The 25,943-nt window shown below is 47.7% G+C and overlaps 1 protein-coding gene across 1 annotated transcript; it reads left to right on the top strand.

Annotated features, from left to right (window-relative positions):
* Positions 1–258: 258 nt before the first annotated feature.
* On the top strand, positions 259–25,943 carry LOC135362880 (cytochrome P450 2B11-like). Its single transcript, XM_064581621.1, has 7 exons — positions 259–573; positions 3,015–3,177; positions 3,325–3,474; positions 4,707–4,867; positions 6,797–6,973; positions 7,454–7,595; positions 25,915–25,943. Exons 1-7 carry the CDS (start codon positions 313–315, stop codon positions 25,941–25,943), a joined length of 1,083 nt encoding a protein of 360 aa, XP_064437691.1. The 5' UTR covers positions 259–312.

The following is a 25,943-nucleotide window of genomic DNA, read 5'->3' as shown; positions in this document are numbered from 1 at the left end:
TACACAATGTCATGCAGACTCATACACAGAAACACATCTGCACATTCATGCAATGCAAACACCAATTCACATATAAAATCTTACACACACACACGCTAGCTTATGCACACAAGTGGACAATGCACGCTTACCTGTGCCCGCAAGACAAATACAACGTAAGTGCCTCACACATTCCTGTGGACTTTGGAATCGTTACCACATTGTCTTGGCCAACACGTAGGGTTGCCCAAACAGAAAGTATGGGTCTGTCAGTACCACTCTTTCTTTCAAGTTCACACTCCTGGCCTTGATGAGAGGAGAGGTGGGGTGGGGATGAAGTTACATAACGTGGTCGGAAGGCAGGTTCGGGATAAAAGTCACAGCTCAAGGCTGCAGTTGGGAGGAAGGCAGCCAGACCAAGTCATGGAGCTCAGCGTCCTTCTCCTCCTTGCTCTCCTCACGGGACTCTTGCTTCTGCTGGCCAGGTGCCACCCAAAGGCCTATGGCTGCCTGCAGCCAGGCCCCCATCCTCTGCCTTTCTTGGGGAACCTTCTTCAGATGGACAGAAGTGGCTTACTCAAATCCTCCCTCAGGGTGAGATGCAGATTGGATGGGGTCTGAGGGGGGCTCCCTGCCTCTGTACTTGGAGATCACTCCCCAGAAGGCGTGGGCGTGGGGTGAGGAAGGGGCATGGAGGTGCAGCATGCTGGATGGTGCTCAGAGAATCAGGTGTCCCTGCTCGGTTGAGGTGTGTGGGCACTGTCTCTGGAGCAGGCAAGTGGGTTTGAAGAGGTGTCTGGGTGTGAGCCATGGTGTAGAATTTCATTCTTCAGCCACCCCTCGGGTGCCTGCCGGGTGCTGGAAGAACAAAAAAAAGGGGCGGTGCCACCAATCAAATAGGCCTCTCCTGCCCAAAAAAGAGGCCCAGGTCGGTGCTGGTGTCGGGAGGAAGAGGGGTGAGGAGGATGGGAGGCCAGACACAGAGTGCTTAGCAATAATGACCATGAATGAGCTGTAATAACTAACGCCGGGGTATTTACCAGGTCCCGGATCACTGCTTTCCAGCATGATTTCTTGCTTGATGATCCATTTATTTATTAATAATGTTGTCCACACCCACGAACTGACTTCCCAACAGAGGAACTGGATGACCAACAGGAACTTCCAGTTGCCCCATTCTCCTCTGTCTACCCCTCGCCCCATGGCGACCATGCTCCTGAATCTTGGCCTTGCCATCCTTTTGCTTTTATTTTTATTATTTTTTTTAAAAAAGCTTTTATTTATTTATTTGACAGAGAGAAACACAGCGAGAGAGGGGACATAAGCAGGGGGAGTGGGAGAGGGAGAAGCAGGCTTCCCGCGGAGCAGGGAGCCCGACACGGGGCTCCATCCCAGGGCCCTGGGATCATGACCTGAGCCAAAGGCAGACACTAACGACTGAGCCACCCAGGCGCCCCTTAACTTTTTTATGATTTTAAGTCAACTGTTATTGAGGTTTAGCATCACCCCTAAAAGTGCACAAACCCTAAGTGTTCAGCTCAGTGAATTCTCTCAAAGGAGCATACTCATGTAATTGACATACAGATAAGTAACAACACGTTCTGTCCCCAGAAGCCCACTTCCAGTCACCACCCTCCCACTATCCTGGCTTCATATAAATAGAATTATGACCGGGGACGCCTGGGTGGCTCAGTCTTTTGGGGTTCAGACTCTTGATGATCTCAAGGTTGTAAGATAGAACCCCCCCCCCCCAGGTCAGGCTCCACTCTGGGCGTGGAGCTTGCTTAAGATCATCTCTCTCCCTCTCCCTCTCCCTCTGCCCCACCCTTCCTCCCCGACTCCCTCCTGCTTGCACTTCATGCTCTCTCTCTAAAGTAAATAAATAAATAGAATTATGACCTATGGACACTTTTGTGTCTGATTGCTTTCACTCAACACTATGCCTGTTGAGTTTCATTCATGTTGCTGGCTACAGAGCCCATTCTTTTTAATTGCTACATAGTATTCCACGGCATGAATATATCACTATATATTTATCCTCCATCTGTGTTGCTGAGCTTCCAGGAATCTTCTTGTTTGTATTTTGGTGAATCTATGTGCACATTTTTGCTGGGTGTGCATCTGGTGGTGGGGATGCTGGGTCACTGAGTATACATGTGTTTAGTTTCAGGTTTGTTTTTTTTTTAAGATTTTATTTATTTAGGGGCGCCTGGGTGGCTCAGATGGTTAAGCGTCTGCCTTCGGCTCAGGTCATGATCCCAGGGTCCTGGGATCGAGTCCCGCATCAGGCTCTCTGCTCCTTGGGAGCCTGCTTCTCCCTCTGTCTCTCTCTCTCTGTCTCTCATGAATAAATAAATAAAATCTTTAAAAAAAAAAAAAGATTTTATTTATTTATTCGACCGAGAGAGACACAGCGAGAGAGGGAACACAGGCAGGGGGAGTGGGAGAGGGAGAAGCAGGCTTCCCGCCAAGCAGGGAGCCCGATGCGGGGCTTGATCCCAGGACCCTGGGACCATGACCTGAGCGGAAGGCAGACACCTAACGACTGAGCCACCCAGGTGCCCCCAGCACCGAGCAGTTTTGCAAGTGGCCGCACTGATGTTATGATTCCTCAGATTTCATGATCATCCCAGAAGCCATTGTTTTCCCTTCATGTCTACCCAGTGGGTGGTTCAGGGTAGTTCTGTGGGGAAATAAAGTCAGGAGGCAGACAGCAGGTTGATGTCGGGTCACAAGGAGGATGACCTTTCGGTTTCAATGCTGGGGAGATCTGGCTAGACTCAGGGGTATGGGCAGGAGTAAGAGATATGTAACCATCTATACTGCTTAGGGCACCACTCATGCAGAGCCTGGCTGGGTCATGGGTTAATCCTTTAGTTGTTGGATCCTGGGAAGGGGAAAGGCAGCCTGGGGTGGAGGGTCTTGGGGGCAGCAAGATCAATCTATACGTAAGTGTCTTTATGGCTAAACAACTGGGATGGCCGCATCGGTGCATATGGACTAATAGCAACCCTCGGTGTGGATGTGCTTCACAGTTCCGAGAGAAATATGGGGATGTCTTCACGGTGTACCTGGGGCCAAGGCCTGTGGTCATGCTATGTGGGATAAAGGCCATACGGGAGGCCCTGGTGGACCAGGCTGAGACCTTCTCCGGCCAGGGGAAAATTGCTATACTAGAGGCAGTCTTCCAGGGATATGGTAAGGGCCTCAAAGGCACCTGGAGGGGAATGATGGACAAGGGGAACTGGGGAGGATGGATCCGGGAAGAGAAGATAAGGGGGTGCTGAGGGACCCAGAGTTCCCTTCCAATCTCCTCAGCAAACCATGCCTTCCCTACACCCCCAGTTGTGGTCTTTGCCAATGGGGAATGCCGGAAGACCCTTCGCCGATTCTCTCTGGCCACCATGAGGGACTTCGGGATGGGGAAGTGGAGTATGGAGGAGCGGATTCAGGAGGAGGCTCAGTGTCTGGTGGAGGAGCTACGGAAAACCCAGGGTGAGTCCTGGGGAAGGCAGGGTGCATGGGGCACCCGTGGGCAGAGAAAGAGAGGTAGAGATAGAGAATGATCCCGAGAGATCATCAGGCAGAGGAACAGACAGAGATGAGTAGGAGAGGAACACGGGGAGGCAGAAGAGATGTGGGGTGTATAGTGTCGAGAATAACTCAAAGGCATAAACTTAGATATTAGCACACTATTTACTTGGATTCAGGGAAACCAACTCATGGATTAATTGTATCTATCAAAGGCGAAAATAGGACTTATAAAAAGAAGGCAAAGAGAAAGCGGACATAAAGATGTCCGGGTCCTTCTATAAGAGATATTTTGAGACATAAATGTAGAGGCTGGGAGGGAGAGGCAGAGGCAGAGACATAGGGAGAAATAAAGGAATAGGGACAGAGGACTAAGAAGACAGACCGGAAGAAACAGAGTGACTCAGATGGAGAGACAGGGAAGGAGAAAGAGGCAGAGATGGAGGGACCAAGACAGAGAGAGACTGGAAGAGCCTGGGACAGGCAGAAAGAAACCAAGGCAGAGAAAATGAGACAGGCAGACAGACAGGTTCAGGGAAGGGTCTGCTGAGGGAACAAGACCAGATGGACAGGTGAGACCCGCAGAGAGAGGCTGATGACATGTTGCTCTTGGGCACACAGTCAGGGAGACCAGAATGTATATAGACGTCGACTAGCAAGTACAGAACAATTCTCTGGACACCAGAGAGCCCTAGAGGTGGAGAGAAGAGATGAAGGGGCAGTGACAGACAAGGGATAGGGAGAGCAGAGCTTTTTAATTTGCACATGTGATTGACTGATCATCCGCTCTGCACCCCTCTGCCCCTGGGACTTAACTCCCTGCTCCCAGGGTCAGAGCTGAGACCTGAGAGGGACTATCTGCACAGCCCCTGGGTCTGAATCATGACCCCAGGGATGAGGAGCTGGGGAACACTGGTCAAGTTACTCCACCTCTCTGCCCATCTGTAAGATGGAAATAATAACAGAATGGCACTTTCCTCCAGGGTTGTGGTGGGAATTTAAGAAAATAATATACGAAGGGCTTAGAATAGGGCCTGGCACATCATCTGGGCTGGTGCATGTTAGCTGTTCCTGTCCCCTTTCCTTTACTGTCACTGGGCGAGGGAAGGCAGATATGCAGAGATGGGGTGGTAGACAAATGCTCCCAAGGCATCTGTTTGAGTCTGTGTCCCACGACTTGTGCCTCCTCCTCCTAGGAGCCCTCCAGGACCCCACATTATTCTTCCACTCCATGACCACTAACATCATCTGTTCCATTGTCTTTGGAAAACGCTTTGGCTACAGAGACCCTGAATTCCTGTGGCTGTTGGACCTGTTCTACCAGTCCTTCACGCTCATCAGCTCCTTCTCCAGCCAGGTCAGGGAGAGGGTGCAGGAGGGTGGGCATGAGGTGGGCATCTAGGGTAGGGGAGAGGGGCAATCTGCTTTGGGAGCCCAGCAATGCAGCTTCAGGCTGGAAGGTGGGGCAGAGACAACCGAGAGGGACAGGGACACTGAACCAGGGACACTGAGCGCTGGGGGGCGGAAGGGAGGGACGGGAGACAGGGACTGGAGAGCCTAGTATGACGAGGCAAAGATGAAGAGACGGGGGACAGAATATGGATCAGACTGTCAGGCTCTCTCCTCTTCTGTCCCTGATTTCTCCAAACCTTCACCTCTGTCTTTGGCAAAACCCCTTGCTTGAAACAATTCAAAGGACACATGAAAATAAGGAATGACATTTCTTTGTTTTTGCCATTTCTCCTTCCTCTTTCTGTTATTTTTTTAAATGTCTCCCAGATAATAAAGTAATATGCTCCACTTTAAAAACAAAATAGTATCGTTTCTCTTTCTCAAAGAACCTGGAAATACCCCAATTGTATATTAAGTTTAAAAAATTAAACTGCAGGGCGCCTAGGTGGCTCAGTTGGTTGAGCGACTGCCTTCGGCTTAGGTCATGATCCCGGGGTCCTGGGATCGAGTCCCGCGTCGGGCTCCCCGCTCTGCAGGGAGCCTGCTTCTCCCTCTCCCACTCCCCCTGCTTGTGTTCCCTCTCTCACTGTGTCTCTCTGTCAAATAAATAATAAAAATAAAATCTTAAAAAAAAAAATTAAACTGCAGGAGCACCTGGGTAGCTCAGTTGGTTAAGTCTCCAACTCTTGATTTCGGCTCAGGTCCTGATCTCAGGGATGTGAGATGGAACCCCACCTCAGGCTCCGCTCAGAGCATGGAGCCTACTTAAGATTCTCTTTCTCGCTCGCCTTCTGCTCCTCCCCCACTTCTCTCTCCCTGTCTTAAAAAAAAAAAAAAAAGAAAGAAAGAAAGAAAAGAAAAGAAATTAAACTTAAGAGCGCTATGCCTGTCTATGGTTCTTAACCAGGAATGGATGTCAGATGCGTGCGTAGGACTGTCACAAATACAAATTCCCATGACCACCTACTGGAGAATCTGCTCCAAAAATCTGGAATGGGGCCCAGGGTGAGTATTTGAGAGAAGCGCAAAAGGTGATTTCACTTTTCTCCTCCCATAGAAAACCACAGAGAGAAAACTCTGGAAGGAGATTCACCAGAGTTAACAATGGTTATCCCTAGAAGGAGGGATTAAAAGAATTTTACATTGTACTCTCTCTGTTCCCACATTTTTTGGGAACAAAACAATTATTTTTTTACAGGAACTTAGGTATTACATTAATCTTCAGATGATCCAGTAGAAATATGTTTCAAAATAAATATAGTCCTAGGTAGTCAGTAGGTTCATCTTGTGTAAACATCATGTTCTCACTGTTGGGCACAGCAAGGGAGATGTGGCAGTGGAAAGAGTCAGAGAGGTCTGAGCTACACAGATCAATTGGCTGAAGTAGACAAGAGAAGTGCCCAGAGGGTGCCTGGCTGTCTCAGTCAGTGGAGCCTGGGACTCTTGATCTCAGGGTTGTGAGTTCGGGCCCCACGCTGGGTGAAGAGATTACTTAAAAAAAAAAAAAAGAAGAAGAAGGTCAGAGTGATTAGAGACACAGAGGTAAGGAGAGGCGCAAAGGAGAGAGACGGAGAGGTGGGGCGGGGCAAGGACCAAAACAAGATGTGAGGATGAGGGAGAAAGATGCAGAAGGAGAAAAATGGGAGAATAACAGATCAAAGGAGACTTAGGATCAGTGAGGGGGAGACAGAGACAGAGAGCAACAGAGACAGAGAGAGACACAGGGAGAAGAGAGCCTCTCCCCCACCCCAAGTGTTAGGGCCCAGGAGGGCTCCCCTCCCTGGGACCTACAACTCAGCCCCAGGACGACCTCACAGCCCCTTCTCTCCCGCAGGTGTTTGAGCTTTTCCACAACTTCTTGAAGTACTTCCCTGGTACACACAGGCAAGTCTACAAAAACCTGCAGGAAATCACCCACTTCATTGACCGCGTTGTGGAGAAGCACCGTGAAACCCTGGACCCCAGCTCCCCCCAGGACTTCATTGACGCCTACCTGATCCGCATGGACAAAGTGGGGTTTGGAGAAGGGAAATGGGAGGGACGGGAAGGGAAGAAAAGATGGGGGAGTGAGAAGAAGGGAGGGGCGAGGGGAAAGAAATGGGGAAGAAGGAGGGAAGGACGCAGGATATGGAGGGAGATTGGGGACAGGGACGGGAGACGCAAAAGGGAAATGACGGGAAGAGAGAGGAAGAGAGAGAAACAGGGAACGCAGGACGCGTGGACCGAAGGACAGCAACAGGTGACAAGACTCACAGAAGCCTAAAGAGGCTGGGAGCCAGGGGCAGACAAACACAGCAGAGAGATGGGAAATGCACTGGAGCCGAGACAGAGTGCAGAGAGACGGAGAGGGATTCCTAGGTGGGCGCACAGAGGGCACAGAAATGTCAACTGGACTAGACGGTGTGAGAAACCCAGAAGCTGGGGAGGGCGCCCCGAGGGAGGGACGAGGGACGAGCGTGCAGCAAAGCCCCCTGCTTCCCCATGGATTCAGGAGAAGGCCGACCCCCGCAGCGAGTTCCACCAGCGGAACCTCATCTACACGGTGCTGTCGCTCATCTTTGCCGGCACGGAGACCACCAGCATCACGCTCCGCTATGGATTCCTGCTCCTGCTCAAATACCCCCACATCACAGGTGGGGGGCCGGGGACAGCCCATGGAGGGGGGGATCTTCTGACCGCTTTGGGGGCTGCAGGGGGGTGGTGTTGGCGTCCTTCCCGAATGAGAGAGGCGGTGTTCATCTCTTACACCAGGACCACTGCAGGTATTGAATGAGCCCCTAACTAAGCCAGTCCTGTGGGTGGATGGATGACCAATCTGTGAGTGTGTTCTCCCACTGTTTCCTCCCATCACTTAAAGGCAGACTCATCTATCCACTCACCCATCCATCCTTTTACTTACTAATTAACCTGTACACTCAGATTCTTTCATTAATGATTAATCCAATGACATAGACTTCCATTCTTTATTTGGATTCATTGATTCATCTGTTGATCTTTTGAAACAGTGATTAATCAGATGAAGTATTTGTCATTGATTCATTGGCTCATTCATTCATGCATGTATTCATCTGTCCTATGAACTAGATTTCATTCCTTAATTCTTCCATCGTTCTTTCTTTAAAAAAAAAAAAAGATTTTATTTTATTTATTTGAGAGAAAGAGAGAGTGCACCAGAGCAGGGTGACGGGCAGAGGGAGAAGCAAACTCCCTGTTGAGCAGAGAACCTGATGTGGGACTTGATCCCCAGATTCCCCGGATCATGACCAGGGCCAAAGACAGATGCTTAACCCACTGAGCCACCCAGGTGCCCCTTCCATCATTCTTTCATTCCATCCTTCATCCATCTATTATTCATTTATTAATTCACTCGGTTATTCATCACTGATTTATTGTTTTATCATTCAATCCATCCATCCATTCCTTTATTTACCTATTCCTTCATTAATTTAATTACTTACTTATTCCTCTATAGATCTAGCCAGCCATCCATTTATGTGATTTGTTGGTTAATCAGGTTCATTTGTCTATGGGCCATTTATTAATCAATGATTAATGATTCATTAATTCACATGTTGAGAAATAAATACATACATGCATTCATTAGTGCTCTTCCATTCATCAATCTTTCCATTCATAAGTTGATTGATTTATGTATTCATTTATTTATCCAGTTTTTCACGGGTTAATCTGTTGATCTATTTCATTGTTATATTCCTGAAGACCTAGCACAGTGTGGTCTGTAAGAGACACACAATAATTATGAGTTCATTTTCGGGCGCCTGGGTGGCTCAGTTGGTTAAGCGACTGCCTTCGGCTCAGGTCATGATCCTGGAGTCCCTGGATCAAGTCCCGCATCGGGCTCCCTGCTCAGCAGGGAGTCTGCTTCTCCCTCTGGCCCTCCCCCCTCTCATGTGCTCTCTCTCATTCTCTCTCTCTCAAATAAATAAATAAATAAAATCTTTAAAAAAATTATTGGTTCATTTTCAACTCTTTTTTTTTAAGGATTTTATTTATTTATTTGAGAGAGAGAATGAGAGACAGCCCTCAGCCTCTGTGCTTGTGACTTTAAAACATCGTCCATATTTCTCTGATCACATCCACCAAAACCAGTGAGATCAAAATAAAGTTCCGCTCTTTCTGGACCCAAGGCTATCTGTGCTACCATGCTCTTTTTTTTTTCTTTTTTTGAACTAAAATTCACATAACATAAAATTAACCACTAACCATCTTAAAGTATACAATTCAATGGCATTTAGTACAATCACAGTATCATGCAACCATTGTCTCTGTCCAGGGTCCAATCATTTTCATCACCCCAAAAGGAAGTTCTGTACTTTTGAGGCCTGAATAATATTCTGCTGTATGGAAACACCACATTTGGTTTATCCCTCCATCAGGTAATTGGCATGTGGGTTGTTGGCACCTTTTGGCTCTTGTCAACAGTGCCACTGTGGATATTTGCATGCAGGGTGGCCCTGTGTTTGTTTTACTCTCCATCAGGAATGGAAGGAAGGTGTTCTTTAGTTTCTGCCTTCAGACCTGAGGCTCTGGAAGGACAGGGCCAGACCTTCCCACCCAAACGCTCTTCACAGGCGGTATTGAAGATTCAATGAGATAGTACTGACAGAGTGGCTAGAACAGTGTTTGGCACCAAGTGAATACCACTTAAGTGTCTGACAAGTAAATACATTCTCCAGGAGGTGAAGTCACTGGCCTGAAGGCAGAGCCTGACAACACCAGAGCCCAGTGACTCCCAAGGCTGAGCTCTTGACACTGAGGTGCTGTGGAGAAGGGTGGCCTGTCCCATCAACCCCGTGCTTTGGTTTTCCTCCTGTCTCATGCTGAGGGGCCATTCAAGGCATGTCTGGAGTGAGGCTATTTCAGAGAGAAGGGTGGGAGAGGTAGCTGGTTCCTATGCCTGAGAGGATGGATGTGGGGATGGGGGTCCCAGTCAGCCAAGGTAACCCCCCTTCCCTGTTCCATCCTCTCTGCCTCAACCCCAGGCAGGTGCTTCATCCCAGTGCTCAGGAGAAGGGAGGCTGGGGTCTGGGGTGGGTGAGGGCTTACTGCATCTCAGATTATGGTCTTTGGACAGTCTGAGCTACACCTTCACTGCTGAGGGATAGGTCATGGTCGAGGTCACATGTGGACCTAACCAGTGTTCCTTCCCTTCCCTACTGGGGCCATGGGCAGTAAGATTCAGGTTCAACCGAAGCAGGTGGCCAGAAGGAAAGCTGTGGAAGCTATACTCTAACTTTAGAAGGAAAACAGGGCATTGGTCTTTCTTTCAAGGGCTCTGGTCGGTGGCTGAACTGTGTGGGACTGAGGTTGCTCAAGAGCAGTTGATGGAACAGTCCAGGGATCCTCCAGTAGGGATGAGATTGGGTTCCTGGCACTAGTCTCATGGGGAATCAGTGAGTGGAGGGTGGAGCAGAGAGAGCCAGGTAGAAACTACTTGTTTTAGGACCTTGCCTTAGAAGCCTGGCACTGTTACTTCCTATGCATTCCATAGGCCAAAGCAGCTACAAATTCCACCCAGATTCCAGAGGAGGGGAAAGAGATGACATTGGATAATCAACAAATCACGTACTTAACAAAGCAGGTGACCATCAACAAACATGCACCTATTTACAAATTACTATTTAGTGTTTGCAGGACTTTACATTGTGTAAGAAACTTTGCCTCTTGTCAGTAATTTATTATGAAGCACGTAGCAACTTATTTATCTATCCAAAATATAAAGTGTTTTGCAGTTTAAGAGCACTTTATAATTACAAAGGAATTTGATGTGGACAGATAATTTTGCATTTAAAAATATTGTTTACCTTCAGCAAAACCCTTTGAGGTTTGCAGAGGATTCTGTAGTATACAGAACTCCTTGTTGTTTACAGAACATTTTGTAGTTTTTAAGTAGCTTGACATTTACAAAGCACTTTACCATTTGCAAAGATTCTAGATGGCACATGGGATAGAGTATTTGTAAACATTGCATGTGGTTTGTACAGCATTTTGTAACACAAAAATTTTTCTGTTTACAAAAGATCTTAGCAGAGTGGCAGAGTGCATTGTAATAAAGTGATTTTTCCATTTTACAAAGTGCATATTTATTAATTCCTTTGTAACATTCACAGAGAAGTTGTCATTCACAAAGGGCTTTATTTCTACCTATAGAACAAGTCAAAATAGAACAGCACTTGATGAAGGCTTAAACGTTTCCAAAGCACTTGGGGGGCAGTTTACAAGCCCTCCAGCCTTCATCTGATGTTAGGATGCTAAGATGGGATTAGGCAGCAAACCAGGGAGATGTCCCTGCCCTACTGGAACTGACATCAAGTGGGGGAGAAAATAAATAAACAAAATCATGGCAGACAGTGATAAGCGCTATGAAGAGAGCTCAGAACTGGTGAAGATAGGAAACAAATAGGAAGAGGTGGGGAGCTAATTTAGAGAAAAGGTTTTCAGTCAGAGAACACTGCAAAAGACATCCCCCACCAACTAGCCATCTACAGAATGCTCTCCTGTTTACAAAGCACTTTTGAAGTTATCATCACACTTGACTCTTCAGATAGCTTTGGGAGATGGAAGATGTTATCTAGACCAACCCTACTTCTTAGACATTAGGATCTAAAGAGGGAGGTGGTTATCCAATATCTCAAAGGAGATCAGTAGTGTGGGCAAAACTTGGAATACAGGATTCCAGACTCCTCATGACTTCCCCCACTCCATCACATGCATGTTTACAAAAATCAGCTGGAATTAAAAATCAAAGGAATGTCCATATAGGACTTTTATTCATACAACACTTGATGATCTCACTAAATAGTGGGTATCTGAGACCTGACTTTTGATCCTATTGGTTAGAGTATGGAATGGACATGACTCAACCATTTGGGACCAATTTTTCCAGACTCACCAGTCCTTCTAAGGCTTTCTTGGAAGGCTGCTCCTTGTCAGTGAGGTTCCCCAAGACTTACTTCATCCAGGAGAAGCACAGGAAGAGGTTTACAAGGTGATTGGCCTGCTGACCCACAAGCACTTGACCACCTAGAAAAAAATGTCTGAACTAAAGCTGTTCCTTGTGAGATCCAGAGACCCTGTAACCTCCCCCTTGTTGAAGTGCTTTGCCATCCCAATAAGTCTTAGTTTTAGCAATAATTCACCTGCAAGATAAGACTAGCTCAGGCCAGGAAAACTTGGAATGAGGGTCTTTATCCTGAGAGACTCTTTTGTTCACTGAAGTGCAGAGTGTTTTCTCCCAGGTTTTTTTTGGGAAGGAGACTGTAACTCTCCTAAGATCACTCAACCCCAGGATATACTCTACCCTGAGCCTAGTCTTTTAAGGTTTCACTGTTGTGAGAAGTTAAATATTTTCTTTCTTAGCCTAGATGAGGAGGAGACATTAGAGGAGGATCTGGTCTTTATTCCCATCTCTTGAGGTAAGCAGATCACATCCATTCTCCACACGTGGGGACTTGGTGTTGGGACTGACTTCTCCTCCTGGACCAGGGAGAGGCACCCTTGTTCCCTATTTATTCAGTCTCCCTAAGGGAAACAAATGGACAAATCTTAAATATAAGAAAATGAGATAAAATATGATTTTAAAACTATATATCTAGTAGTTGTTCCTGGTTCTTGAGACTTTGTTATGCTAATGAGGTGACTCCTGGTGGGCCCTGAGATAGGATGGTGGCTGGTCAACCAGAATGACCAACTACATAATTAGAGAATTGGAACTTTAAGCTAGTCTGACCTCTGGGAAGGAGAAGGGGGCTGGAGACTGAGTTCAATCATGTGGCCAGTGATTTAATCAATCACTCCTGTATAACGAAACCCAGATAAAAACTGGTTTATCCTTACCTGGTTGATGTGCTGGGAAGATGCCCATATTCCACAAGGAGAGGGTGCAGAATTTCTGCATCCCTTTCCCTTATGTGTGCCTTCTTCATTTGGCTGCTCTTGAGTTGTATCCTTTGTAGTAAAACTGTAGTCCTAAGTATAGTGCTTTCCTGAGTTCTGTGAGTTGTTCTAGCGAATTAGTGAATTAATGAGAGGGTTGTAGGAAGCCGTGAATTTGTAGCCAGTTAGGCAGAAGCGTGGGTGGCCTCAGGATACCCGAAACTTGAAGGTAGCATCTGAAGTGGGGGCAGTCTTGTGGGATGGAGCCCTTAAATCTATGAAATGTGATGCTGACCCAAGGCAGTTAGTGTCAGAATGGAGCTGGATTGTATAACACCTTGTTGGTGTCAGAGAATGGATGACAAGACAGACACAGAAGCAAAGGGAGGAAAAGAATCAGGGAAAGAGGAAGGAGAGGAGGAGAGGCAACGGAAAGGAAGGGCAACACTAGAAGGAGGGGGAATAGTGGGTAATAGTGTGACAAAGATACACAGGAAGATGGTAAATGAATGAATGAACTGAACGAGTGAATGAATGAAATGACCTTTTTTTTTTTTAAAGATTTTATTTATTCATTTGAGAGAGAATGAGATAGAGAGAGCATGAGAGGGGGGAGGGTCAGAGGGAGAAGCAGACTCCCTGCTGAGCAGGGAGCCCGATGCGGGACTCGATCCAGGGACTCCAGGATCATGACCTGAGCCGAAGGCAGTCGCTTAACCAACTGAGCCACCCAGGCACCCATGAAATGACCTTTTATGTGCCAGGCAATGTAGCAAGTGTGTTCCTATGGTTTGATAATGTATATTATATATGCCAGGAAATCTGTTTGTTAAGACCTGAATCCAACTGAAAGTCTGGAGTCCTTCAGTCCTTCTGGGGCCCAAGCTGATGGGGAAGCAGCTACTTGAGCTGCTGCAGATGATAACAGCATAAGAAGCTACCCAACCTGGGGCGCCTGGGTGGCTCAGTTGGTTAAGCGTGTGCCTTCCGCCAGGGTCATGATCCCAGAGTCCTGGGATGGAGTCCTGCGTCGGGCTCCCTGCTCAGCGGGGATTCTGCTTCTCCCTCTGCCCCTCACCCCACTTGTGCTCTCTTTGTCAAATAAATAAATAAAATCTTAAAAAAGAAGAAGCTACCCAACCTGGGCCCACAGATTTAAAGCATCTGCTTGCATTCCATTGGTTAAAGCAAGTCACGTGATCAAGACCAACATCAGCGGGGCAGGGCTATACATTCTTCCCCAAGTGAAAGGCATTGCAAAGGTACTTGGCAAAGGATGTGGGTGTATAGTGTTATACCAGAAGAGTGAAAATTTGGGAACAATTTAGTCTCTTTCAGAGAGTAGGGCTCTTTCCTTACCCAGCCACCATATAGCCAGAGGGCAGGCACTTAATCTAATCTATATTCATCAAGTGCTCATTCCTTGGGCTTTGAGCCGATGACTGACAAGAAAAGATAGAATGTTTGGAGGTCAGCCATCAGCAGTTATGGGTTCTATGACTCATTTACAGCCTTCCAAGACCTCTTTCTTGGCTCACCTGTACTAAGAGCTTCTACCACTTCTTGTCTCTAGAGCGACTCTTCTCCAAGGGCCCACACTTTCTACCAGTTCTGCCTGTACATTACTTAGAGTATCCATTCTTCCTAAATCATCCAGTTGTGTGTTTGTTTTTTTTTTAAATCCACACATTCAAACATTCATTTCAGCTGTCAGCAACAGGAGTTCTGACACAGTCCATCCTTGTAGACCCCTTCCCCCCAGGTCTTTCTTGTTACAACAGTTTTAGGAACCCTGGAGGATTCAGTACTTAGGAGAGAGTCTAGAAGATACTTGGAAAAGTGTTCCAGAAGGGAATCCATCACAGTCTCAATATCTACCTCTGAGAAAAGATTGGTTCCTTCTGCATCAGTTTCCATGATTTACATCATGTGACCCTGTTCCTGAGGCCAAAGTTTCCACATCTGCACCAAAAGAAGGCAGCTTTCTAGAGGCTGGATGGGTGGTCAATGAGATTGACAAAAATCTGGCCAGAGGGACATTTTGAAATTACTCCCCACCCCTAGTCTCTTCCAAAGGGATGTGTTAGGCAGTCATATAATTTTTACTATATTACCTCACCTTCTTGGCCACGGTGGTTTGGACTAAGGATTATCTTCTGACATGGTAAGAGGACAAGGAAACAATCCATGGGTTAGATCAATCTAATTCTCTTTTTTGACACTGTGAACCCAAAGTCACTTTTGCTTGGATAGGGCACAATGCCAGGGAAAGCCAGAGACATATTCATGCTATAGTTTGTGGGTTCACAAATTAAAAGCCATTTAGAATGGGGCACCTGGGTGGCTCAGTCAGTTAAGTATCCGACTCTTGGTTTTGGCTCAGGTCATGATCTCAGGGTCATGAGATTGAGCCCTGTGTCAGGCTCCACTCTCAGCAGGGAGTCTGCTTGAGATTCTTCCTCCCTCTCGCTCCCCCTCTGCTCCGCCCCTCATTTGCACATGCGTGCTCTCTCTTTCTCTCTCAGATAAATAAGTAAATAAAATCTTTAAAAGCTACCTAGAAGAAGTTGATCTACAAAAAGGGGAATAAGTAGGCATGTTGAGTGAAGCAAAACAGGCTATGAGTCCCCAGAGAGAGATAGTGAGATACAGCCCTAATTCCCATAATGGGGTCCATGAAAGTAACTTCTGTATTTTTACTTGCATTTCCTTAACTGGGTTAATCAAAAGGGAGATTATTTTAGATGAGCCTTGCTTAATCACCAGCCCAATCAGACCGTTCGTCCACCAGATTCAAAGAGAAACAAGTCGGGAAGTCAGACCCATATTCAAGAGAAGGGGTATCAGACTCTTCCTCTGACTGGAGGAGTGTCATAGAGTTTAGGGGCATTTCTAAAAACCACCATGAGGTTGAAAAGGTTTGGGAGGGAAAAGGAGGTTTGTGGGCTGCTGTTCGTGGTGCTGAGTGGGTGCCTTTCTGTCCTGTGGCTCTTTCTCCCAGTCCTGAAGAAATGGGGACTTCCACAAACCTCCAAAGCATCTGATGCTGCAGAGGAAGGAATTCTATGGGAAGAGAAGGAAAGGCACCTGAACAGAGGGAGAAACAAATGTACAAAAGCTGTTGAAGTGGCAGCATGACAGAGAGCCAGGAAGAAGGAGAGATTCATGTTGACATCATTTTCCAATAATTGCTCCTATTAAGAAATAATGTATTTTGGGCGCCTGGGTGGCTCAGTTGGTTAAGCGACTGCCTTCGGCTCAGGTCATGATCTTGGAGTCCCTGGATCGAGTCCCGCATCGGGCTCCCTGCTCGGCAGGGAGTCTGCTTCTCCCTCTGACACTCCCCCCTCTCATGTACTCCCTCTCTCTCATTCTCTCTCTCAAATAAAAATAAATAAAATCTTAAAAAAAAAAAGAAATAATGTATTTTTTTCTCACTGGGGGTGAAGCTCTTGTGCCACTGAATTGGTACAATGGGTATCTTTTGTTTGGGATCTCCCAGCTTCCATTCCCCCTTCTTTAGGTAGCAGCCCCTATATTTAGCTCTGGGTATCTCCCCATCCCTACTAGATGAAATCTATTTGGGGGTTGATCAAGTTGCCCCTGCAAGTTCCCCTGGGCCACATGATCCACGTCAGATCCACCAAGTACTCCTCTCTGGATTTTGAATTTTGAGCGGTTGAGTGATTCAAACAGGAGAACCCAGACTCCTGTTTCCAAACATAGCCAGAGTTATCCTCTTCTGCTGCATCCCCCATCAATCACCACACCCCAGTCCCACTGGCCTCTCTGTTTCCTGAACCCCAGACACCCTTTTGGGCTGAGGGCTCCTGCACTTGCTGTTCCTTTGCCTGTGATTCTCTTTCCTCTTTATTTCTCAGGTGGCTTCACTTTCATCCTCCAGACCTCTACATAATTGCTCTTTTTAAGATTGAATCAACTTATTTAAAGTAGCCCTCCAATTAAATTACTTTTAATTTTCTTACTTTGTTTTATTTTCTTGGTTACACTCACTAGCCAACACCTTGTTTATGTGTTAATTTTTTTATTGTCTACTTCCTCTACACTATGTCACTCTCTGCAGTATCTGCAGTGCCTGGTCCATAGTAAGAGCATATGGTTTTTCCCCCTTTGATCTATTAATGTGATGGCTTATGTTAATACATTTCCTAATATTGAAACATCTCCAGATTTTTATTATTTTTTTTTCTTTTTATTATTTTTTAGAGAGGGAGAGGGGAAGGGCAGAGGGAGAGGGAGAAAGAGAATTTTAAACAGGCTTCACGCCCAGCATGGAGCCTGACATGAGGCTCAATCTCATGACCCTGAGATCATGACCTGAGCAGATTCCTCAACAATTTGGGAAGGAGAGGTAAACACTGGATTCTTGCTAATATTGGCATGTGAGGTCTCAAGTGATTAACTAGAAAACAAAGATGGTGTACTGATTATGTTTTCCCCAAAGTAAGAGGTTGAAGCCCTAACCACCAATGTGATGGTATAGGAGATAAGGCCTTTGGGAGGAAATCAGGTGTTTTTTTTTTTTAATTTTATTTATTTATTTGGCAGAGAGAGAGAGAGAGAAAGATCACAAGCAGGGGGAGCGGCAGGCAGAGGGAAAGGGAGAAGCAGGCTCCCCGCTGAGCAGAGAGTGCAATGTGGGGCTCAATCCCAGGACCCCCGGATCATGACCTGAGCCGAAGGCAGATGCTTAACCGACTGAGCTACCCAGGCACCCTTGGAAATTAGGTTTAGATGAGGTCATGCGGGTGGAGCCCCCTCAGTTAAATTAGTGCACTTATAAGAAGAGGAAGTAGGACACTGGGTGGCACAGTCAGTTAAGCGTCCAACTCTTGGTTTTGGCTCAGGTCATGATCTTGGGTTGTGAGACTGAGCCCCATGTTGGGCTCTGCACTCAGTGCAGAGTCTAGTCAAAGACTCTCCCTCTCCCTCTGCCTCTCCTCCCCATGTGCACACACTCTCTCTCTCTAAAATATATAAATGAGATATTAAAAAAAAAAGGAGAGACAGCAGGCACCTTGTATCCTCTCTGCACCATGTAAGGATAGAGGGAAAAGGCAGCCATCTGCAAGCCAGAAGTACTCACTGAGAAATGAATCTGCGAGCACCTTGATCTTGGACTTCCCACACAGTCTGTGGTTTTTTTGTTATGGCAGCTGGGGCTGACTACAATGTGTACCAGGCTCATATCCTAATCTAGTGAAATAGGCCACGCCGTTGTGGTTTGGCTGCACCCATCAGGCACATTTTGTTTGCATGGTGATGGTCAAGTTTCTACCTATATCCTAGCTACCCAGCTTACCTAGTCTCCAGTGTCTCATATCTGCTATGGCTTTACAGTTTACACGGCTCAGGTTATGAGAACAGAACCGCAAAGAAGGGATATCCTTGGCAAGCTAACCTGGGCTCACCTGAATCCACTTGGGCGACCACAGTCCAGGCCAAGGAAACTGGAAGCATCTGAAGAGTCTCAGAGGTCTTAGAAGCTCCTGAAATGGTACCAGTTCTCAGACTCTCTCTCCAGATTCCTCTTATGGTTCCCTCCGTGGTGTATGAAGTGGATGTGGCACATAACAACACGAAAAACACGTGACAGATAGCCAGCAGGTGGTAGGCATGTCCTGAATGTACTTCTTAATGCACCCACAACATTGGGTGCTCACCCAGTGGAACACACGGTTAACTTCTATCTACTTAGATACTTAGATGACCATCTTCATGCAGTTCATGGCTATTGCAAGTTGGGTTCTCTGGGAAGCAGACTCTGATATGGAGTTTTGTGTGCAAGATATTTATTTATTAGGGAGTGTTATTGGGATCAACCAACAACTGTAGAAGGGAGAGAAGGAAGCAGGAGTGGGTGGAGGGAGAAGTTAAGCTCTATTGAAGATACAACACCAGCCTTGGCCAACTCCATGGGCACTCTGGAGCAAACACAGACCATTAGAATTGTCCTGCATCTCCATCTTTCACTGAAGTGGGCTGCCCTAGGAGGGCATGATCTTGGGTGAGGTGGCCCTTTCTCTCTCTCCCTCTCTCTCCAATTTTTAAAAAGATTTTATTTATTTATTTGTTTGAGAGAGAGTGCGAGGGAGAGAGAATCTGAAGCAGACTCTTCACTGAGTGCAGAGCCCCAGGTGGGGCTCAGTCTCACAACTGTGTGATCATGATCTGAGCCGAAACCAAGAGTTGGACGCTTAGCTGACTGAGCTACCCAGGTGCCTCCCTCTCAATTTTTATAGAAAGTTTGACTCAATATACATTTTCCAGCAAAAAGGCAATATATAGGAAAGATTGACATACACAGCTGCTACAGAAACAAACACAATGCTGGAAAAGGAGGAAAAATAAATGGGATTTACTGATTCTATTTTCCTGCACTTGAACCTAGACAAGCAGTTGGCATTAGCTCCAAAGTAAAGGAAAACAAGGCAGGGACTGAAATAACAACACACAAACTAATATCAACATCAGTGAAATTCACTTGCCAAACTCACCCAACATAATAATTTAAAAATTATTAGGTCCTTGAAAATAGATGTTCAAACCAAAGCTTTCCATGAATGTTTGTAGCAGCTCTATTCACAACAGCCAAGAGGTGGACACAACCCAAACAGCCATTGACAACAAACTGTGATCTATCCATACAATGGAATAGTATTCAGCCATGAAAAGGAACAAAGTTCTGATTCATGCCACAACACTGAAATGCGTCAAAAGCCTTGAAAACATGTTAAGTAAAAGAAGCCAGTCACAGAAGATCATATATGACAGTTAACCCTTGAACAACTTGGGGGTTAGGGGCACCAAACCTCTTTTGTAGTTGAAAATCCATATATAACCTTGACTTCCCCCAAACCTAACTACTGATATTTACTATTGACCAGAAGTCTTACTGATAACATAAACAATTGATTAACACATATTTGGTGTGTTATATCCAGTATATATTGTATTCTTACAGTAAAGGAAGCTAGAGAAAAGAAAATGTTATTACAAAAATCATAAGGTAGAGAAAATACATACGCAGCACTGTACTATATTTATTGAAAAAAATCCACATGTAAGTGGATATACAGTTCAAACCTGTTGTTCAAGAGTCAACTATGTATGCTTTCACTTACACGAAACGTCCAGAATAGACAAATTCACAGAGACAGAGCTTAGACTAGTGGTTACCAGCGGCTGGGGAGGGAACTGGGGAGCGCCAGCCTGATGGGTTTGGGATTTCCCCTTGCCCTGGTGCAAATATTCTGGAACAAGGCAGTGATAATGGTCGCACAGAATTGTGACTGTAGTTAATGCCACTGAATTCTACACTTTTGAGTGGTTACAATGGTAAACTTTGTGTTATGTGTATTTTGCCAAAATAAAAAAATAAACTGATATTAAAAACTTACTGGATCCTGTGGCAGTCACAGCCTCCAGCACTCCTCCCCTGCCGCCCCCGTCAGCCTCTCCCTTCTGTCTCCTCATGGCTTCCCCCCACCCCCCACCCCCGGGTACCCAATGGCCCTATCACTTGGGGGAAGGCAGAGACCAGAGAAAGAAGTCGGGTATGGGCTTTCTAAACATCAGGGCACCGCAAAGACGGTGCTGCTTGCTCAGGGAAATCCTGGCAGCCCCGACCCACCCGCCCCAGCCTCCCCGCCCCCGCCCCCGCCTCCTCCCCATCTTCCCGCCGCCCGGGCCCTGCGGTTGCAGCCCTCCTCCTGCAGGGGGCGCACTAACACCCCCACCCTCACCCCCACCCCCGGTTACCCGCGCCGCCGTCCCCCGCCCGCCCGGAGGTCCTCCAGCCTGAGCTGCCTTCCCGTGCACCCCGCCGCTCCAGAATCCGCTCTCTTCCTGGCGGGCCCAGATCTGTGTGTGGGTGGGGAAGGGGCCAGCCTCGGCCAAGACTGACCGTTGTTTTGTTTCTAAAGGAAACAGTGTCGACAGCAGGAGCCAGAACTGAGATTATGAAATCAGAGGTCCTGCCTAGCCGGGAATGGGCGTGGGGGGCGCGGTGCAGGGGGGAGGGGGGTGGAGTGGGATGCGGAGAGATGAAGGGGGTGTGAGGGAGCAGGGAGGAGGAGCAAGGGGAGGAGGGGGAGGAGGAAAAAAGAGGGTCAGCTGCCTTCACCCTAGCGCACCTCTCCAGCCCCAACTCAGGCCTCCTCACCTCTCCCCTGGAATGTTCCAGCAGCCTGCTGTCTACTTTCAAGTTGTCTGACCCTTAGTATTTATTGGGGAGCAGCGGGGACACAGCAAAGACTGAGATGGGCCGGGGTTCGTGTCCTCACAGAGCACACAGTCGGGTCGGAGGGACAAACCTGCCCTCAAGAGCAACAGTCCAGAGGGGTCAGGGCTGAGACCGGAGGCACAGGCAGAGGGCTTGGGCCCACATGGTGAGATGGCAGGGTGTTTGGACAGCCAACCTCTCGCTGTTCCTCCGTGCCCTCCTGTCTCACGCCCTCCTGTCACTGTCCATCTCTTCCCTCCCCTGGTTTCCTCAGAGGTGTCTCCTGAGCTGAGTGGCAGTTTCACTCCCATCCTCCCCAGCCATGCCTCTCTCAGCCGGGAAATGCAAGGCTGGGAGGGCTGAGGGCTGGGATGAGAGTCCATGAGCCTGCTGTCAGCAGGAGCGAGACCTGGAGAGAGGGCCTCCCGCCCCGGGGAAGAGCTGTCCCTCCACCAGGAACACTGTGAGGGGAGGCGATGGGCGGCAGACGTCACTGCTGTGTTCCCAGCACCCAGCACTGTAATATTCTGGTGAAATCTAAGGAAGGAAGTTTCCCTCCCAAAAGTATTTCCAGCCTGGCATGCTTTACTCTGTTAATGCACCATATTTGGGGATCTGGTTCTTAACCTTCGTTCTGTGTTTTCTTAGCTTCTGTATTTGTGCCTGAGTTCGAATCATCCAGTGCTGTGAATCCTAGCAAGTTTCTTAAGCTCTTTGTCCCCATCCAGTCCCCTCCTCCAAGGCCTGCGGGGAGATTAACTGAGTTAATACTTAGGAGGAAGGCAGATAGCGCCTCTCGTGGTCCAGGGGGAGTTTACACATGAGTCTGTTGTCAATACAAATCGACAACGATTTAGTGAGCACAGACTACATACTAATGTAGGCATAGGGGCTGTAGCAAAGAACATGAAAATCAGGGGCGCCTGGGTGGCTCAGTCGGTTGGGCAGCTGGCTCTTGATTTCAGCTCCGGTTATGATCTCAGGGTCGTGAGATTGAGTCTCACGTCGGGCTCTGTGCCCAGCGTGGAGTTGGCTTGAGAGTCTCTCTCTCTCTCTCCTTCTGCCCCCCACCCCTGCTCACAGGCGTGCGCACTCTCTCTCTCTCTCAAAAATAAATACATAAATCTAAAGGGAAAAAAAAGAACATGAAAATCAAAATCCCTCCCCTCATGAAGGCTGTAAATGCTAGCAGGTGAGGCTGACGAAAAGCGAGCAGCCTACTGAATCAATACGATGACTTCAGCTAGTGATAAACACCACGAAGAAAATTAAACAAGGAACTATGTTGGATACTGACTGATGGGGGCTGCTGGGGATTGGGTGGTCAGGGAAGGCTTCTTGGAGGAGGTGACTTCTGAAAGTCAGCTGCGGGAAGGTGTGGGGAGAAGCATTCCTGGCAGAGGGCACAGCAAGGGCAAAAGGCCTGAGGCAAGAGACTGGGATCAATGACTCTCTCCATTCAAATAATATCTCCGAGGACAGAGATTCTCACTGATTTATTCATTGTTGTTGCAATTGTTTGCTTTGGTCTCTGTGGATCCCCATCCTTTCAAACAGTGTTCAACATGTAGTAGGGTGCACAATAACCATGTTGGGAATCAATTAGAGCTGTACCTTCCGGCTGTACCTTCTAGCTGTACCTATCCAAGGTATTTGAACTCAGTGTCTCCGGTGGGCATGACAGATCCCCACGATGCATGATCATTTGGGGCTTTCAGAGGCTCCTTCCATCACTCTTTGGACTCAAGGCCAAGAACCCTTCTTCAAATTTAGAGGCCACATCTTTAGGGTCCCCAGCTCTTTCTTGGGAGTGGAGAACTTAAAATGGCAGATCGGGGCCAGATGCCTGGGTGTCGACTCCTGACTCCTAGCTGGTGACCTTGACTTAACCCTCTTCATGCCTCAGTCTCCTCCTCTGTGCAATGGAGATCATAACTGTCCTTACCGCGTGGGGTTGCTGTGGCACCTGGTGGGTGTGTGCTGGTGCTTAGACCATCCCGGGACGTAGTCAGGGTTCTGTAAGTGTTAACTGGTGCCCTTGTCACTGAGGCTTGTGGTTGGGACTCCAAGGGATCTGGTCTGTCAGGACCCGACACGTAACACGGACTAGAAAAAGAATGTCTGACTGTGTCTTTCCCTCCTAGGCTCTGTCTCCATCTTATATGTTTTTCTGATTCCTTCTTCCTGTTTTTCTGGGTCCTAGTTGACCCCTCCCTCCCATCCCCTCCTCCCCCCATCTCTCTGATATTTTTTCTCTCTCTTGATTTCTGTCACCTTAAGATCACTTTCTTTGTTCCTTTCTTACTGACACATGTCCTTTGCCCAGATCCCTCCCCTTCTGGCTCCTGCGGATTTGGATAGAGCTGATTATGTAATTGTTTGTTATGAATAGTGGCCCATGGGGGATGAGGAGGAGGCCAGGAAGAACATTTTCTTTCTTCTCACCCTTCTTAGCTCTCTCTTTTTTTCTCAGTCCACCAACCCGGCCTCATACATGCTCTCCCAGCTCATTCTTCCTGGATTGGGTGCAGAGATCAGATAACTGCCTCCCTTACCTAGAAACAGAATAAAAAGGTCAGAGGCTGCAGTCACGGGGCTTCCCGGAGGAGAGAGGCAGGCACTAGGGCTCTCGCCCAGCCCCTAGAAAAAGTGCCAAGCAGTGCAAACAAGGTGGTAATGGAAACTTAGGGGAACTGTTCAATTCAGCTGAGCGGAGGACTCTGAGGACAGAAGGAAGGATGGCTGGTGTCTCCCCCAGCCCACTGATTTGGGGCTTCAGCTAGGGAGACAGTGCTTTGGATTCTGCCCCCTCCCTGGGGACTCTTGGTCACCATGGTGCTCCTGAAAATTCGGTAGGCCATGGCTCCACCCACCGGAGAAAAACAGTAAGCAGTTACCCTCCCAAACCTCCGTTTCAGCAGCAGGAACCTCTCACTCCACTCAGTCTCCCTCATTCTTACCCCTCTCTGATACCTACCAGCTGGTCCCATCCCCAAACCTTCCCCCAACATGGAGAGGACCCCCCAGGCAAGTCACTGGTGGGAAAGAGTTCCTAGAGAGGCAAACAGGCATGCTAATTCTAATTCTGCCCTTGAGAGCCCAGTAACCTGGGCGAGCCTCAGTCTGTTTGTGTGTAAAATGGGAATGATGCACAAAGACGTGAAGATCCCTGAGAGTATGACAGTCAGGAGTTTAGCACAGAAGAGGCTCAGGAATGGGCAGCCCCCACCTCTTCTCTCTGCTAGTCCAGCACCCATTGACAGTCCGTCCTGTAGTCTGCTCATGACCTGCCACCTACCGCAGCCTGCACTCAGCCTTGCTCAGCCTCCCTGCCCTAGCCATCAGCCGCACTTACAGCAAATTCTTCCCTGAGAACAGATTTCAAAGGGCTGAGAAGCCCAGGTTAGAGAGTTGGCTGTTGAATGACAGTAATGGTACCATGCTGATGGCTTTAAATACATTTAATCCGTACTAACCCCCAGGTTTGGCAAGGGAGGTACTGTTACAGGTATTCTTATTTTATGGAAGTGGAAACAGGGGGTCAAAGAATTTAGGTGTCTTGTTCCAGATCACACTCCCCAGAAAAAGGAGCAGAGGCAGAACGCAAACCTGGTTCTCACCCGACCCTAGAACGTCCATGACCTTGGACATGTTCTTGGAGGACAAACGTGGAGGATGCGGGCGTTCGTGAAGAGGGACTGAAAGGATGAAGACACCGCACTCAATGGCGAGCTCAGAGGAGACTAGAAGTTACATAAGCTCCACAGCCCTGGCGAGCTCCCACGTGGGATCCAACCCCCAGGGATTTTAATCCAAAGGTATTCGGGTTACAAGAACCTGAGTCCCAGGATCTCTGTAGCCAGGATCCATGGCCAAGTACAGTTCCTTCTTCCCGGTGACCTGGAGATCTGAGAGGTCCTCACCCTCTTCCTGTTTACCACATATCTGTCCTGGTGAGCTTTATCATCTGGAAGCATGTGAACAAAAGCAGCAAGATGCCCAAAGTATTCATCTCTGCCATGTCCAGGAACCTTTCTAGGACCCCACTCTCTATCCCAGACATTCATAACAATGAGTGCGTCAGCTTGAATATCAACGGTGCTGTTTGCAGTTTTTCTTTTGTTTCCTTATCCGCCCCGGGGGTCGATCCCCATGGCAGATGCTGTTAATTGTTCCCTTACATCCATTTACCCCTTCTTTCTTTAGTAATAGAACCCCTTACATCTATTTACCCCTTCTTTCTTTAGTAATAGAATCTCTGATGGGCTCAAGCCCATCCAAAATAAGACTACATTTCCCAGCATCTCTTGCAGTGAGGCATGACTTTAAGACTGTGCCCAGATGAGATTTGGGCATGAGAGGGTGATGTGTGACCACTTCCAGGTTGTGCCTTCCACTCCCGTGCCCCATTGTCCTGCTGGTCCTTTCATTTATTTGAATTTATTTGTTTTTTGGAGTGAAAAATTTGAGGTCTGATCTCCTTGTCCAATTTTAGAAGAAAAGAGGAAAGGGAGGGAAGGAACAATGAGCTGGGCCCTTATGGGGAGAAGGCACAGCAGGAAAAATAAAAAATGGGCTTCTGGGAGGTTCCAGATGACCCAGGCTGGGTTCTTCTTCATCACTCATACACTGGTCTCATCCCAACACATATGCTCACTCCCTATCACTGACTGAGCCACCACCCTATGTTCTCCCCTGGAAGTGCTCCTATCCTGGGTTTCAGCCTCCAGGGCTGTGAGGGATAGAACGAGGGTAAAGAAGAATGGGACTCATAAGGGTCTGGTGCTGCCCCCACTCCACTCTCCCTACAGCATGGCTCGCCATGAAGCTGGGCACATGA

This window comes from Mirounga angustirostris, unplaced genomic scaffold, assembly GCF_029215605.1.
Source record: "Mirounga angustirostris isolate CCGP_5_RB_7025 unplaced genomic scaffold, mMirAng1.0.hap1 SCAF_16, whole genome shotgun sequence".
Taxonomy (NCBI): Eukaryota; Metazoa; Chordata; class Mammalia; order Carnivora; family Phocidae; genus Mirounga; species Mirounga angustirostris.
Note: the sequence above shows the minus strand (reverse complement) of the source record. Positions and strands in the feature narration are given on the sequence as shown.

Bases quoted from the DNA above. Each gene is read 5' to 3' on its own strand.
- LOC135362880 (XM_064581621.1), top strand. From the start codon at position 313: ATGAAGTTACATAACGTGGTCGGAAGGCAGGTTCGGGATAAAAGTCAC. The intron at 574-3,014 runs GTGAGATGCAGA...TGTGCTTCACAG, and splicing joins TACTCAAATCCTCCCTCAGG to TTCCGAGAGAAATATGGGGA. The intron at 3,178-3,324 runs GTAAGGGCCTCA...CTACACCCCCAG, and splicing joins GGCAGTCTTCCAGGGATATG to TTGTGGTCTTTGCCAATGGG.